This window comes from Tupaia chinensis, unplaced genomic scaffold (assembly GCF_000334495.1).
Source record: "Tupaia chinensis unplaced genomic scaffold, TupChi_1.0 Scaffold000037_20, whole genome shotgun sequence".
NCBI lineage: Eukaryota > Metazoa > Chordata > Mammalia > Scandentia > Tupaiidae > Tupaia > Tupaia belangeri.
The window spans coordinates 555,881-570,470 of NW_006159479.1; the positions used below are offsets into that span (position 1 = coordinate 555,881).

General features: G+C 37.1%; 1 protein-coding gene and 1 pseudogene across 1 annotated transcript in view; both read right to left on the reverse strand.

Annotated features, from left to right (window-relative positions):
- LOC102481452 (splicing factor 3A subunit 3-like) overlaps positions 1–910 on the reverse strand; it is a 4,863-nt pseudogene extending 3,953 nt beyond the window's left edge.
- KPNA3 (karyopherin subunit alpha 3) overlaps positions 1–14,590 on the reverse strand; it is a 60,120-nt gene that overhangs the window by 22,480 nt on the left and 23,050 nt on the right. Inside the window, exons 4-9 of the mRNA XM_006140531.3 lie at positions 14,477–14,529; positions 14,244–14,339; positions 9,508–9,593; positions 4,965–5,051; positions 4,430–4,599; positions 2,670–2,714 (exon numbers count right to left, since the gene is read on the reverse strand). Coding sequence (XP_006140593.1) covers positions 2,670–2,714; positions 4,430–4,599; positions 4,965–5,051; positions 9,508–9,593; positions 14,244–14,339; positions 14,477–14,529 — 537 coding nt within the window. The remainder of the gene's footprint in view (positions 1–2,669; positions 2,715–4,429; positions 4,600–4,964; positions 5,052–9,507; positions 9,594–14,243; positions 14,340–14,476; positions 14,530–14,590) is intronic.

Consider the following 14,590-nt stretch of genomic DNA (forward strand, 5'->3'; position numbering starts at 1 on the left):
TCAAGTGACTCCAGAGACTTTCCTTTGGTGCTGAATAGCCGCTGGGCTCGCTCTTCCAGGGTCCCGCCACATTTTAGGCCTAAAACTAAGAGTGCAGATTTCAATCTGTCCAGACCCAGGGAGGCCAACTCCTCCCAGGATGAGAAAGCAGAGAGGTCGAGATGGGCTCCAGCGTGGGTCAGGGCACTCACTGCTCGTCTCTTTCAGCCATCCAGGAAAGGTACCATTCCCCTACTTTTTCTCAAACTCAGTCTGAATCTTCCCAAAAAGCTCATTCTGATCTTGTAGGGGCTTCACTCTGTCCATATAGTCCTGGAGGTACTCGAGCAGCATCTCCAAGTACCTCTTATACTCTGCGTTCTTCCTTTCTTTAGGAATGTCAAATAATTGGTCAAAGACGGATAGGTATGTGAGATAATCCAGCTTCTCAGATGCCTTCAGGTTAATGTACTTGAGGTAACAGTCGTGGAGGTCGAGGTAACGTCCGTATCCCTCTTCGTCTGTGAACTCCACCAAGTTTTGTGCCTCTTCACTGGGATTCTCTCGAGCTTTCAGAAGCTCCTCAAACTCCACTGACATGGGCACACAGATCTCGTTTGGGTGCTTCCAGTGGAATTCCTTTATCTGCTTGAGTCTATTGTAGGATTCAGCAAACTCGTTGGGTCCTGAGATGGCACTGAGCTCCTTTCGTAACCCATCCTTATCGTCATACAGATCCTTCAGGTTCCCACTGACCTCCATGTACCTATCCTGCATGGCCTGAGTGCGATGGTCAGAATTGATCTGGTCTTGGAGCATGGACTTCTTCGTGAGCATCTCCGTGGGTGGCCATGATGTCCATGAGCCACTCCTTCTCCTCATGATACTGCCGCTGCTATTCCAGGATCATCTCCATCTTTCCGCGGCAGCACTTCAATTCAGCCCACCGACACGGCCGGAAATGATTCCTAGCATAGCAAATTTTTGACATAAAAAATTTATTCTTCTTACTCTTTTTATTTGTCTTAATGTTGAAGTCTTAGTGGACATGATGGTTTCAATGTCTTCTTTATCTTTGAGCCTATAATTCATGGCACAATTCTGGCTCTGAGAGAACAATCTATGTTTGTAAACTTGACAAATATACCTCCAGCTATAATACTTTACCATTCCCACACACCTAGATTTCACATAAACACAACCAATAGATGGTAGAAGATTTTATTTGCCTCTAACTAATTCTATAATGATCTAAGAGACGGTACCGATAAAAATAAATATTCTGCTTCTTTTCCTTTTAATTTGGGCTATCAGAAATCTTAGAATTAAACCGAGCATTCAACATCAACAATTAAACTTCTGCATAATTTTACTTCTGCCTTCCTTTCAAGATACTTATTATATGTCTGTTGTTTAGTCACTTCCTATCCATTTTGAAAATAGATCAGTATATAAACAAATAGCTTTACTTAATTAAAAGATAATTATTTATTTAATTTTATTTGCTATTATCTTTTAATTTGCTGTAGGGCACATGAGCTTACCAGAGAGAAACAGAAAGAGAGAGAAAGATAGAGAAAAAGAGAGAAAGTAAGCCACCAGGTCCAGGACTCAAACTCTGATCGGCCATGTGGGAGCCCAGTCTTAATTACCATGCCATCCGCTGGCCCCATGTTTACTTCATTTTAATGACATCTCAGGCTAATATGTAATAAATAAAAAGTGATTTTAGAGATCTTTAAAGGATTCAAACTTAAGAGCTTACAGTCCTAAAATGAGGAAGAAAAATGATTCAATTTTTATATATTAACTACATTGCCTTGTGTGGAATACCACAAAGATGTATTTTCTTCATCTCAGTGATAAATTGTGTATGCATGTACATGCAAACAAAAATAGGATTATAAAAATACAACACACAACACATCAGAAAAAGATCTTAGTTGGAACACTAGAAACTAGACCAATGCTGACTCACAGAAATGTCCTACTGTTTTACTCCATGGAAAAATCACAATTAACTCTGCTGCATTTAGAAGGAATTTCAAATTGCCTGAAAGTATCAAATTTACCAGAATATACACAAAACACATTTCATTAAATATCATGTAATGAAAATCAATAAACAATGCCATTGCCTTTAAAACTATATTCTATATTCTTCAATATTATATCTAGAAAAGGTCCTAGTCTGGGAGGCAGCATAGTTTTATAGGAAATACTCAAGACCTGTTGTTAGAAGACCTCAGTGTGAATACTGACTCTGACCCTTACCAGTTCTGCAACTTTAGAGACGTCACTTAATCTCTCCCTGTGGCTTATTGGTTTCTTGTTATTCTAGAAAATGGGGATGATAATATCTCATCTACCTATTGTAAGAATCAATAACATAAAAAATAGAAAGATGCTTTAAAAAATCTTATTACTTTAAAATATTCATACTTTAATATCCCTTAGTAATAACACAAATAAACTATAGTATATATATGATAATTTATCCAAAATTAGTATTTTTGCTGTCTAGATGATTTAAGCTATAAACCTTTAAACAAATCTTAGTCCTGTATCTGATAACTACATATACAATATGAAAACCTAACAAGGCAATAAAAAACACGTGAACATGATTTTAAAATCCTACCAATCCTGTCAAGAACAAAACTCCACATCCAAACTTCTACTTTACTTACATTTATGTCTGTATGGTATATGAGGACACATAAAGCTGGTAAAATCTGAGGAAAAAAGATAAACAATAAGTAACACTAAAGCTGATGAATATGTCTTTGTAAAAATACACGACTGAGAAACAAAAAAGCAGTAAATACCGTTTTTAGGACAGAAGACAATAATAAATTTGTTTTCTTTTACAAAAATTAAAACCTGATAAATTCAGTCTGAAAAACTGAAAGCATATTTATATTTTTTTGCTATAGGGTACATGTGCATGCACTCATCAGAGACTGACAGAGGGTGGAGGAAGTAAGAAATCACCACCCCCTAAACCCCTGGCACAGGAGGGTGGCCACACAGTAATCCTTCCTCCTCTAGTTTCCTCTCAGGATTTTGGGCACACATATACATGCACCTAGTATGATTTTCAAGCCACTGGTCCAGGACTCAAACTGTGCAGCTGGAACAGAGGATCCAGTGCCTTAACCTCCACATCACCTGCTGGCCCATAAAAGCATATTTCAAATGTCCAAATAAATTGGGTAGAGAATAATATATCTTAAGGGAAAAACATTTGTTTTTAATAACCTTCTTTATGATAAATGGTTTCAAGTGGAAAGAATGGGGACACAAGTATACAGTTATAGCTCTGTAAGAAAAGCTATATTTAAAATGCTATTATTGTCTCACTTATCTGCTTAAAATAAAAATTAGATTTTATTTAATAAACTACTTGAATCAATTGAAATTTTTTGACTTCCACTTTAGTCAAGAAAAGTAATAACAGAAACAAAGTATAAAGCTTTGTGTGTTGGAGTCAGGCCTTAGAGATCTCTTTTTAAAATCTCAAAGAGAGCAGAGGGTGGTAAGAACCATACTAGGCACTTCTGCGTAACAATAGGTTAGCAGATGCTGGCCAAAAATGTACACTACAAGGATACACAGTAAATAGTGTTCTACACAGGCAAGTTGGTAAAATTACACAGGATTTTCAAAAACGGAAAATACACAAGGTAAATATAAGTTTTTTACTTTGTTTTCATTAGTAGATTTAGCACAAAGTATATCACACTTTAAGAATATTAATTTTGTCAAAAATCAAGTATACTGGGATCAGCAGTTAGCGTAATGGCTACGTCACTGGACTCCCACGTAGTCGACTGCAGTTCGTGTCCCGGACCGGGGAGCTTAAACTCACGCCAGGCACGTGTGTGTGCATGCTCAAGATCCCGAGAGGAGAAAGGAGAAGGGATTGTGGCATGGCCATCCCTCCTGGGGGGTGATTTCTTGCTTTCTCTCTCCCTTGTCTCTCTGTCTGTCTGGCCAGCACATGAGCCCTATACCAAAAACCTCTCCAAAAAAAAAACCCAAGTATATTTAGTGCAAATTCACTCAATTCACTCAAGAGTATCTGCATACAAGTACACTAGTTTTATCTGAGGCAATCTCTTTTTAGCATAAAATCAGCAATATTAATACAGTAATAAAACTTTGAAATTTTTAAATTTGTTTGAATTTTTAAGTTTATTAGTTTTCTCATTATGAAAATAGTCATTTTAAAAATCATCATTAGGATGGACTGACAGTCTTTCAGATAACATAAGACACTCCATTTTTATTTTACAGGAGTAACTAAATATAATTAATACATAAGTTGAAAAAAATCTCACACCTACATTAAAAACAGTATATGTGCTATTTTATTCCCTGTGCATGAATACCTAAAGTATAAACATAGGGAAAATATACCATCGGGCCTTTACAATTCTTCATTTACCTCCTGAACTGTCTCCATAGGCGGTGGGGGGTCCTTATTCCTGCAGAGATTGACAATGACCCATGTGACGTTCCGAAGGAAGGTGATGGGAATGGAGGGATTGATGAAGGACAGAAGAGGTTTGACAACTCCCAGTGATATGACATAATCTCTACATTGAGGACCATCACCTACAGAAATGAAAATTGTATTTAAAAAAAAAATTACATTCAGGATGGGGAAGTCTGAAATGTATGCAATGGCTCATGTTGGGACACTGATGTTCTATGTTTCCTCACCATTAGTCAAAAGCATCAAGTGCTGCTGTTTCTCCAGCTTTTGATTTGAAAAACATGAATTTAATCCTAACAATGGTTATAGCAAATTGTATATCCTTTTCAAAGATTACCACTCTAAGTTAGTATTTGTGAAGCAAGCAGATAGTCAACCCACATTAAATTCAGAGGAAACATAGTGTGCAATGGCTATGCCAATGTAGGAAAAAAATTAAGTAAGCTTCTTAATTGGAGCCTTTTCAAATGTAAATGTGACTTACCTATAATGTTTCCCAAAGCCCATACAGCTTGTTCGCAAACATTCTGATGTGGTGAATGAAGAAGTCTCAAAAAAAGAGGTACTGCATCTGTGATAAAGAAAAACTAACATTTTATTCTGGCAAAATGCTGAAGAGGTTATAGATTTCAGTCTGAATAAACAGATAAAACACACAAGAGCATGGTACATTGTAGTTGCCCAATTACAGTTCACTGGATGATTAAATGGCAAATAGGCCTAGCCACCAAGCACGTGATGAGACACTGCTACTCAGCAGGCAAAGGCTACAGGAGGCAGGAACTGAATTTCTGGCCTATCCAAAAAGCTGACTGGGTATGCTGGCATGTACCAATACTAGGATTGTAACATAGTGAGACTCTGCCTTTTAAAAAAAAGTGGCAAATACCTTTACCCTAAAAATAATCATTTTAGTATTTTCTCCTAGTAATATTTGACTAACACACCCAAGGACAGTATCTAATGCTTGCTATTATTACGGCAGGCCCCCCTTATCTACAGTGACTTTGTTCTACCTATTCCCAACAGATAGACAGTACAAAACAACATATGCTATGCTTTTTCCTACACCTACATACCTATAATAAAATTCAATTTATAAACTAGGCACAATAGAGATTAACAATAACAAAACAGAACAATTATAATAATATGATGAAATAAAGGTTATTTCTGTCTATAGAATTGCCTATTCTTGACAATTCATATAAATTAAATTACCCTGTATATAACTGTGTGTGTGTCGGCTTCTTTCACCTAACAAAATTTTTGAGGTTCATTCATGTTGTAGTGGATGCTAGTATTTAAAATTTTTTTTTGGAGAGGTTTTTTGCTATAGGGAGTGTACACTCGCCAGACAGACAGAGACAGACAGAGAAACAGAAAGCAAGAAATCACCCCCCAGAGGGGAGGGCCACGCCACAATCCCTTCTCCTCCATTCTCCCCTCGGGATCTTGGGCACGCACGCACACGCGCCCAGCGTGAGCTTTAAGCCACCAGGTCCGGGACACGAACCATGGTCAACTACGTGGGAGTCCAGCGACATAGTCATTACGCTAACTGCTGGTCCCGTATTTTATTCTTTTTTTAAATTGCTGAATAGTATTTACTGTATAACACATTTTACTTATCCACTCATTAGTTAATGAGCACTGTTATTTTTTTAAAATGAATAACACTGCTGTAAACATTTATGTACAAGTCTTTATGTACCTCTTGGTTTCAATTAGTAAGAGTGAAACTGCTGGATCATATGGTAGCTCTTTATTTAACCTTTTGAAAAACTGTTTTCTAAAGTGGCTGTACCTTTTTTTTTTTTGAAAGGGATTTTTACTATAGGGTGTGTGCACTTGCCAGAGAGAGAAAGTAGGAAATCACCCCGCAGCGGGGATAGCCACACTGCAATCTCTTTTCCTCCACTCTCCTCTAGGGATTTTGGGCACCCCCCCAACACACACACACTACCAGTATGAGTTTCAAGCCACTGGGTCCAGGACTCAAACAGCAGTCGACTACGTGGGATTACAAGAACGTATCATTATGTCATCTGCTGGTGCAGTGGGTGTACCATTTTACATTCCCACCAACCGTGTATGAGGGCTTCAACTGACTCTTTTTTTGGACTCACATTTTTAACTAGTTTTCCTTTTCACTTCTGTAAACAGAAGATCAATATCATTTACCATAAATAGAAGATAATCAAGAAATAAATAATGAAAACGGGAACATTATTAAATTATGTACCAGTATCGGGAACCAGCAGTTAGCGTAATGGCTATGTCGCTGGACTCTCACGTAGTCGACCGCGGTTCGTGTCCCGGACCCGGTGGCTTAAAACTCACGCCGGGCGCGTGTGCGTGCATGCCCAAGATCCCGAGAGGAGAATGGAGGAGAAGGGATTGCGGCGTGACCATCCCCCCTGGGGGGTGATTTCTCGCTTTCTGTCTCTATGTCTCTCTCTGTCTGTCTGGCGAGCGCACGCGCCCTACAGTGAAAATCTCTCCAAAAAAAAAAAAAAAATTACGTACCAGTATCTACTCAAAGCTCCAGTATAAGACCTATTCCTTTTTAGTTATAATTAAAACCTAACAGAAACTTTCCCCTTAAGATTACTTATGAAAATATCTGAGAAAGAACTGAGAGAACAGTATGCTTACTACAGGATTCAATGTAACTTCTTTCTATATTGCTAGTATACCACTTAAAATCACCTTGACTGCCACCTAATGTCAGCCAAGTGTCTCACACTGTAAGAAACTATGTATATGGTGATAATTAGCCTTTTCTCTAAGAGCTTACGTCAGTTTTGGTCACACACACGCCTTAAGATAAACAAATCAAAACAAAAAGCTAAAAGACATAAATTGCTCTGCATCTTGAAAATATTTGAAATTAGGGAACCAGCAGTTAGCATAATTGCTATGTCGCTGGACTCCCACATAGTTGACCCTGGATGGCGTCCCGGACCCAGTGGCTTAAAAAACTCACGCCAGGCCCATGTGCGTGCGTGCCCAAGATCCCGAGAGGAGAATGGAGGAGAAGGGATTGCGGCGTGACCATCCCCCCAGAGGGGAGATTTCTCGCTTTCTGTCTCTATGTCTTTGTCTGCCTGGCGAGCACACGCGCCCTATAGCGGGAGAAAAAAAAAAAAAAGAAAATATTTGAAATTAAAAATCCTGTTATTAGAAGATGGTTCTACACCAAGGTAAAATTATCCTACTCCATTTTTAGTTCCCACAGTTAAAATTATTTAGTGACATGACCTAGATGTGGCGGTGCAAGTGGTAGGGACCACATGGAAAGCCTGGAATTAGATCCTAGACCAACTTAAAAAGGTCTGGTGAGGTCGCACACCTGAAATCCTAACTAACTGGGAGGCTGGGGTAGAGGACTACAAAAGCGAAAACCTGTCAAAAAATAACCCCCCATCTCTTCTCCTGTGTGTTCACACATTCTCTCATTTAAAAAAAAGAAAGAAGAAGATTGATAACCTGTAAGAAAGCTATCGTTCATCAAAAATTAACTTAGAAAATTCATTAGCTTAAGAATTCTTCAAGATAAAAATTCAGTCTTTATTACAAAAGCCATCTTCTTGCCATATTACAAAAAAAGTCAGAGAGTAAAGAATTTAAATGACTTACTAGACTGTACGACAGCTTGAGTCTGTGCAGAAGTTCCTGATGCTATATTAGTTAGCGCCCAAGCAGCTTCAAATTGTAATGAAGGACTATAACCAAAAAAAAGAAAAAAAATTAAAACTCATTTTAAATAAGCACCTATCATTTAAGATTGTAACTCTCATACCCAATGATTATCCCTTACTTTATCCTTGAATTTCACCTTGTTATAGCCAATTGCTTGCCAGACACCTACCTGAATATTTCACTGCCTCCCAAAGTCAATCACTATAAACTTGCTTATGTTCGCTGTAGCTGCAACATTTATCAGTCATATTTACCATGATTCCTTCCTCTCCAACATATGCCACACCAAAAAGTCATTGTCAATTTCACCTCCCAAATATTTCTTAAATTTACAGGTATTACTGTGCTGAGGGCCTTATCATCTCATGTGAATCACTGGTATAGCCTCTAAGTTGTCTTAAAGCTGGGACCCCCATATAACTGTACTATACCATCAGCTTTAAGCACACATTGGAAATATTATGAGGCTGCATAATTTTGCTGAAAAGATAGAATCATTATAATTTTTTTCTTTATGCTGGAAGACCTTGTAAATAAAATGAAAAACAAACTAGCTTTTCAAAGATAAATTTTAAAAGGCAGGCACTGACAGAAATTATTTAAAAGGTTATCATATGTAGAATAATCCTGACATATAAGAATATGAATACGTGGGGCTGGCAGGTGGTGTGCTAGACTCTCACATGGCCAACTGTGGTTCGAGTCCTGGACCTGGTGGCTTGCTTTCTCACTTTTTCTCTCTCTCTGGTCAAATTAAAAATAAATAAATAAATAAAATTAAATAATTATTTTTTTAAAATAAGAATATGAATATGGATAACAAAAAAAAAAAAAGAAAATATTTGAAATTAAAAATCCTGTTATTAGAAGATGGTTCTACACCAAGGTAAAATTATCCTACTCCATTTTTAGTTCCCACAGTTAAAATTATTTAGTGACATGACCTAGATGTGGCGGTGCAAGTGGTAGGGACCACATGGAAAGCCTGGAATTAGATCCTAGACCAACTTAAAAAGGTCTGGTGAGGTCGCACACCTGAAATCCTAACTAACTGGGAGGCTGGGGTAGAGGACTACAAAAGCGAAAACCTGTCAAAAAATAACCCCCCATCTCTTCTCCTGTGTGTTCACACATTCTCTCATTTAAAAAAAAGAAAGAAGAAGATTGATAACCTGTAAGAAAGCTATCGTTCATCAAAAATTAACTTAGAAAATTCATTAGCTTAAGAATTCTTCAAGATAAAAATTCAGTCTTTATTACAAAAGCCATCTTCTTGCCATATTACAAAAAAAGTCAGAGAGTAAAGAATTTAAATGACTTACTAGACTGTACGACAGCTTGAGTCTGTGCAGAAGTTCCTGATGCTATATTAGTTAGCGCCCAAGCAGCTTCAAATTGTAATGAAGGACTATAACCAAAAAAAAGAAAAAAAATTAAAACTCATTTTAAATAAGCACCTATCATTTAAGATTGTAACTCTCATACCCAATGATTATCCCTTACTTTATCCTTGAATTTCACCTTGTTATAGCCAATTGCTTGCCAGACACCTACCTGAATATTTCACTGCCTCCCAAAGTCAATCACTATAAACTTGCTTATGTTCGCTGTAGCTGCAACATTTATCAGTCATATTTACCATGATTCCTTCCTCTCCAACATATGCCACACCAAAAAGTCATTGTCAATTTCACCTCCCAAATATTTCTTAAATTTACAGGTATTACTGTGCTGAGGGCCTTATCATCTCATGTGAATCACTGGTATAGCCTCTAAGTTGTCTTAAAGCTGGGACCCCCATATAACTGTACTATACCATCAGCTTTAAGCACACATTGGAAATATTATGAGGCTGCATAATTTTGCTGAAAAGATAGAATCATTATAATTTTTTTCTTTATGCTGGAAGACCTTGTAAATAAAATGAAAAACAAACTAGCTTTTCAAAGATAAATTTTAAAAGGCAGGCACTGACAGAAATTATTTAAAAGGTTATCATATGTAGAATAATCCTGACATATAAGAATATGAATACGTGGGGCTGGCAGGTGGTGTGCTAGACTCTCACATGGCCAACTGTGGTTCGAGTCCTGGACCTGGTGGCTTGCTTTCTCACTTTTTCTCTCTCTCTGGTCAAATTAAAAATAAATAAATAAATAAAATTAAATAATTATTTTTTTAAAATAAGAATATGAATATGGATAACAAGGAACAGATCAACAGAGCTAAAGCAAAATATAATAAAACATGTGAATGTGTCGGTAGGTGAGGGTCAAAGTGAAGAATGTATCTAAATTCCAGGCTTCAGAACTTGGAATTTGGGCTGATAGTGATCCAGAGGAAGCATAAAGCTCTGGAAGGTTGAACCACATGGGCAAGTCCTGAGTTCACATCTGGAGACCTCCCAGAATATGCTGGGTACATGCAGTCCATTATCTGGGGCTGGCTGAAAATAGTGGTGGACCGCAGTGTGAAGGCCTAGTTGGGGGTGCCGTCCTGTTGCTCTGAGTCTCTCATGCATGGAAAAAATAGGTAAACTTAAGAAGAAAAAAATAAACTTAAAAAGAGGAAGAAATCTGGCCCCATAGCACAGAGATTAAGCACTATGCTCTGGGAGCTGGATCCCACATGGCAGACCATGATCTGAATTCCAGTCTTGGTTTGAATTCTGGCCCCAAAGCCTTGAAAAATCTATCAGGCATGTGTGCGTGGGCCCTAAGTCCTGACAGGATGAACAACTGGATAAAGACAGACTGTGGTGTATGACCATGCCTCTTGAGGGGTATGTATATTCTCTTTCTGATGCAATTAAAAACAAAAAAGAAAAAGTTTTTGAACTTGATATTCTATAGACATTCTAATTATAGGTTGCTACTGAAAAGGAGAGAAAAGGAAATAATGTTGGAGTTAATGGTATGTAGGATAGATTAAAAAGGTAAAAAGCTGATAGAAACTTGTTAAAAGACATTTAAGGGGGCCAGCAGGTGGCGTGATGGTTAGGACACTAGATTCAAGAAGAGAATGGAGGAGAAGGAATTGTGGTGTGACCATCCTCCCTGGGAGGTGATTTCTTGTTTTGTGTGTCTCTGCCTCTCTAGCAAGTGCACGGGCCCTATGGCAAAAATCTCACTCAAAAAATATAAAAAGACATTTAAGAAAGACTTGCTAAAAGAAAATTATTTACATTAAGTTAAGAGAATAAATTAAAAAATATAAACCCCCTGAAGTAGAATACCAAGTATGAGGAGATGTAGTCAGCAAAAACTAAGATTAACTAAAGGTCAGAGGATTAGGAAAAAAGTCTGTCAACACTGAAGAAAGCTAAGATGTCAGTATCAAAAGGTTAAAATAGATTCAAGAAGGGAAAGGTTTTAAGAATAATAAATGTCAGATATATAATATAGCAAGCAATAGGGGTAGAAAATATACCCTACTACTAACTTAAACAGATTTAAGAAAATGAAGTAGCAGATAGAACTACACGATGAATTCTGACAGAGGCAGTAAATAAGAAGGCATCAAGAGGCAGACAAAAAGAGAAGATCAAAGATGGCAAGACTATATATGTTGTCCCAAATTGGGAGGAGAACGTTATTAAGCAGGTTAGTTGGTCTGGTGAAACACTGAAATGGAAATGGAAACCTTAAAAGAGAAAGTGGAAAGTCATAAAAAATAAAACTACAAAGCTGAGGAAAGTTTTCCAATCTGTCATGTGAAAAAAGAAAAAAGAGACAGGGCCAGGAGGTGGCAAGATGGTTAATGCACTGGATTCCCACATGGCCAACTGTGGTCAGAATCCCAGCCCCAGCCCCTTGAAAATTATAACAAATAAATAGATATAAATGTTTTAAAACAAACGAGAAAGAGAGAAGAAACAGAAAAACTAGATTACCCCAATAAGTAAAAAATAGACATTTAAACCTGATAGTGTGTTAGATGTGTATGTGTGTATTTTTTTTCCATTCCTCACAACCACTTAATTCTTAAAGATGAGGTATCTGAAGTTCAAAAACCACATGGGTTTTCATAAACAGCAAAGCCTGTATTTAAACCAGGTACTGCTTAGCTCCAAAGTCTATAGTCTTTTGCACTGTAACACAACTTCCCATGAGAAATCCATAAAGTCAGATCCAAATCACTGACAATTTTCTGTCCTTGCTTTGGTGGGTAGTTACACAGGTCAGTATTTTAAAAATATTAATTGAGCTGTATATACAGTATTAATACCATTTCAATCAAATGAGCTCATATATGAAGATAGTCCTTTATTTTAATAGGCTATACCATATAACCTAGCAGTTTAGAGAGCTATCCTGTCTAGGTTTATATAAGTTCACTCTGATTTTGTGTAATAATGAAATTGCTAAACAATTAGTTTCTTAGACAATATACTTGTTAAGAGATGTATCACTGTGTTTTAGAATACGTTTTGTATATATGCTGTCCCACAGACACATCCACACAACTGACTCTACGCCAAAGTCTGGAAAGAAAAAGGAAAGAAAAGCAGACGAAGAACAGAAAAGGAGCCCCTATGGGAACCAGCAGTTAGCGTAATGGCTATGTCGCTGGACTCCCACGTAGTCGACCGCGGTTCACATCCCGGACCCGGCGGCTTAAAACTCACGCCGGGCGCGTGTGCGTGCGTGCCCAAGATCCCGAGAGGAGAACAGAGGAGAAGGGATTGCGGCATGACCATCCCCCCTGGGGGGTGATTTCTCGCTTTCTGTCTCTATGTCCCTCTCTGTCTGTCTGGTGAGCGCACGCGCCCTATAATGAAAAACCTCTCCAAAAAAAAAAAAAAAAAAAAAGACCCCCTAAAAAAGGAGGGGTAGAATTTATTTTTTAAACAGCTGAAATAAAACTTACTTTTACTTAAAATAAATCTTATTATAGAAATACATATGACAGAATAAAAAAGTATCCAGGGCTTGGGAGTGGGAGGTGAGGAGGACTGTAGTTCACAAAGAAAGCTGAAGGTATTTTTAAATATTAAAAACCCTTAGAAGCAATATTCATACACCACTATTCTTATCTAGTCAACTGAAAATTCCTTGGACAACACTTAGCAAAATATATCAAATTCCAGTCTAAATGCTCTTAAATGCAAAACCACCATTTTTAAAAAGAATTATTTAATTTTATATATTCATTCATTTATTTTAACTTGACTAGAAGAGGCACAGAGAGAGAAAGAGAGAGAGGGAAAGTGAGAAAACAAGCCACCAGGTTTGGGGCTCGAACCGTGGTCGGCCATGCAGGAGTGTCCAGCAGCTTAATGACCACACCACCTGCTGGTCCCAACACCATTTGTTTTAAAGTATTTCAAAGTTCAAACTAACTTTCCCCAGTAAATTCAAATCGGTGAAGTTTAAGACAGCACTGAGTTAACTCTAAACATAAATGGAAATGTGGCCAGTGTCTCAAAGTTAAGTAGTATCTTTCCTTTCCTCTTCTGGGTAAGTATAATCTGCCCCCTTATTCTTCATTTGCTATAAAACAAAAAGTATGATGCTGGACAACTAATCATGGCTAGAGGTCTGTTAAAGTCTATCCAGAGGATCAGTGATCAGCTGGAATATTCCCAAGGTAAGAAAGTCACTGAATTCTGGAAACCATTCATGTTGACTTAGTCATGAGGATAATCTATATATAGACTCATAAGCAAAGGGTGACTCAAATACTATTTGGGTTGTTTTAAAATATTACTAATAAAAAAACCTAACAAAGACTGTAAATATTCAAGATAAGTTAGAACATGCAATAGACAGGAGTTCAGTATTTCCTAAGGAAATACTGGGTTATTGGAAAAGTCATGACGAATTTTTTTCTATGTTTTTCTAAGCAAAAATACATCATTACTTTTCCAACAACCCAATACATACTTCAGAAATTAAAAAAGGAAGTACTTTAGGTCTAACTAATATGGTCACAGAATTCAAAATTGCATGACAATTGAAAAACATAAATGTAACACTAGTTTAACCTACTGGTTAAGTAATAACTCAAAATTTTAAGTTAACTGAAAAAATATGAATACAGTCAAATCCATACTTACTTATCATCCCTTTCTAGACATTTGACTAGAATTGGTAAAATGCCAGATTTTATTAGGTCATCAATTGGCGGGTTTCTGTCACTGGATAATAGTTTTCTAGAAAAAAGAGATGTAAGAAATTAATCGCTATAATTTTCACATTTGAACAGAAATAATAATGTATTCTTCCTAGCCTATCAGCTATGATACCTAAGGTATGACAAAATTTTCTCTCTGGACAAATTAGTATTTACCTTGCTGCTTGAACAGCACTCAACTGGACCACTGGGTTATCACTTGTCGCATTCTGAAATACCAAATGCAAATTTCAAAAATTAAAAGAAAAATCAATTTCAAATACTTTAAAA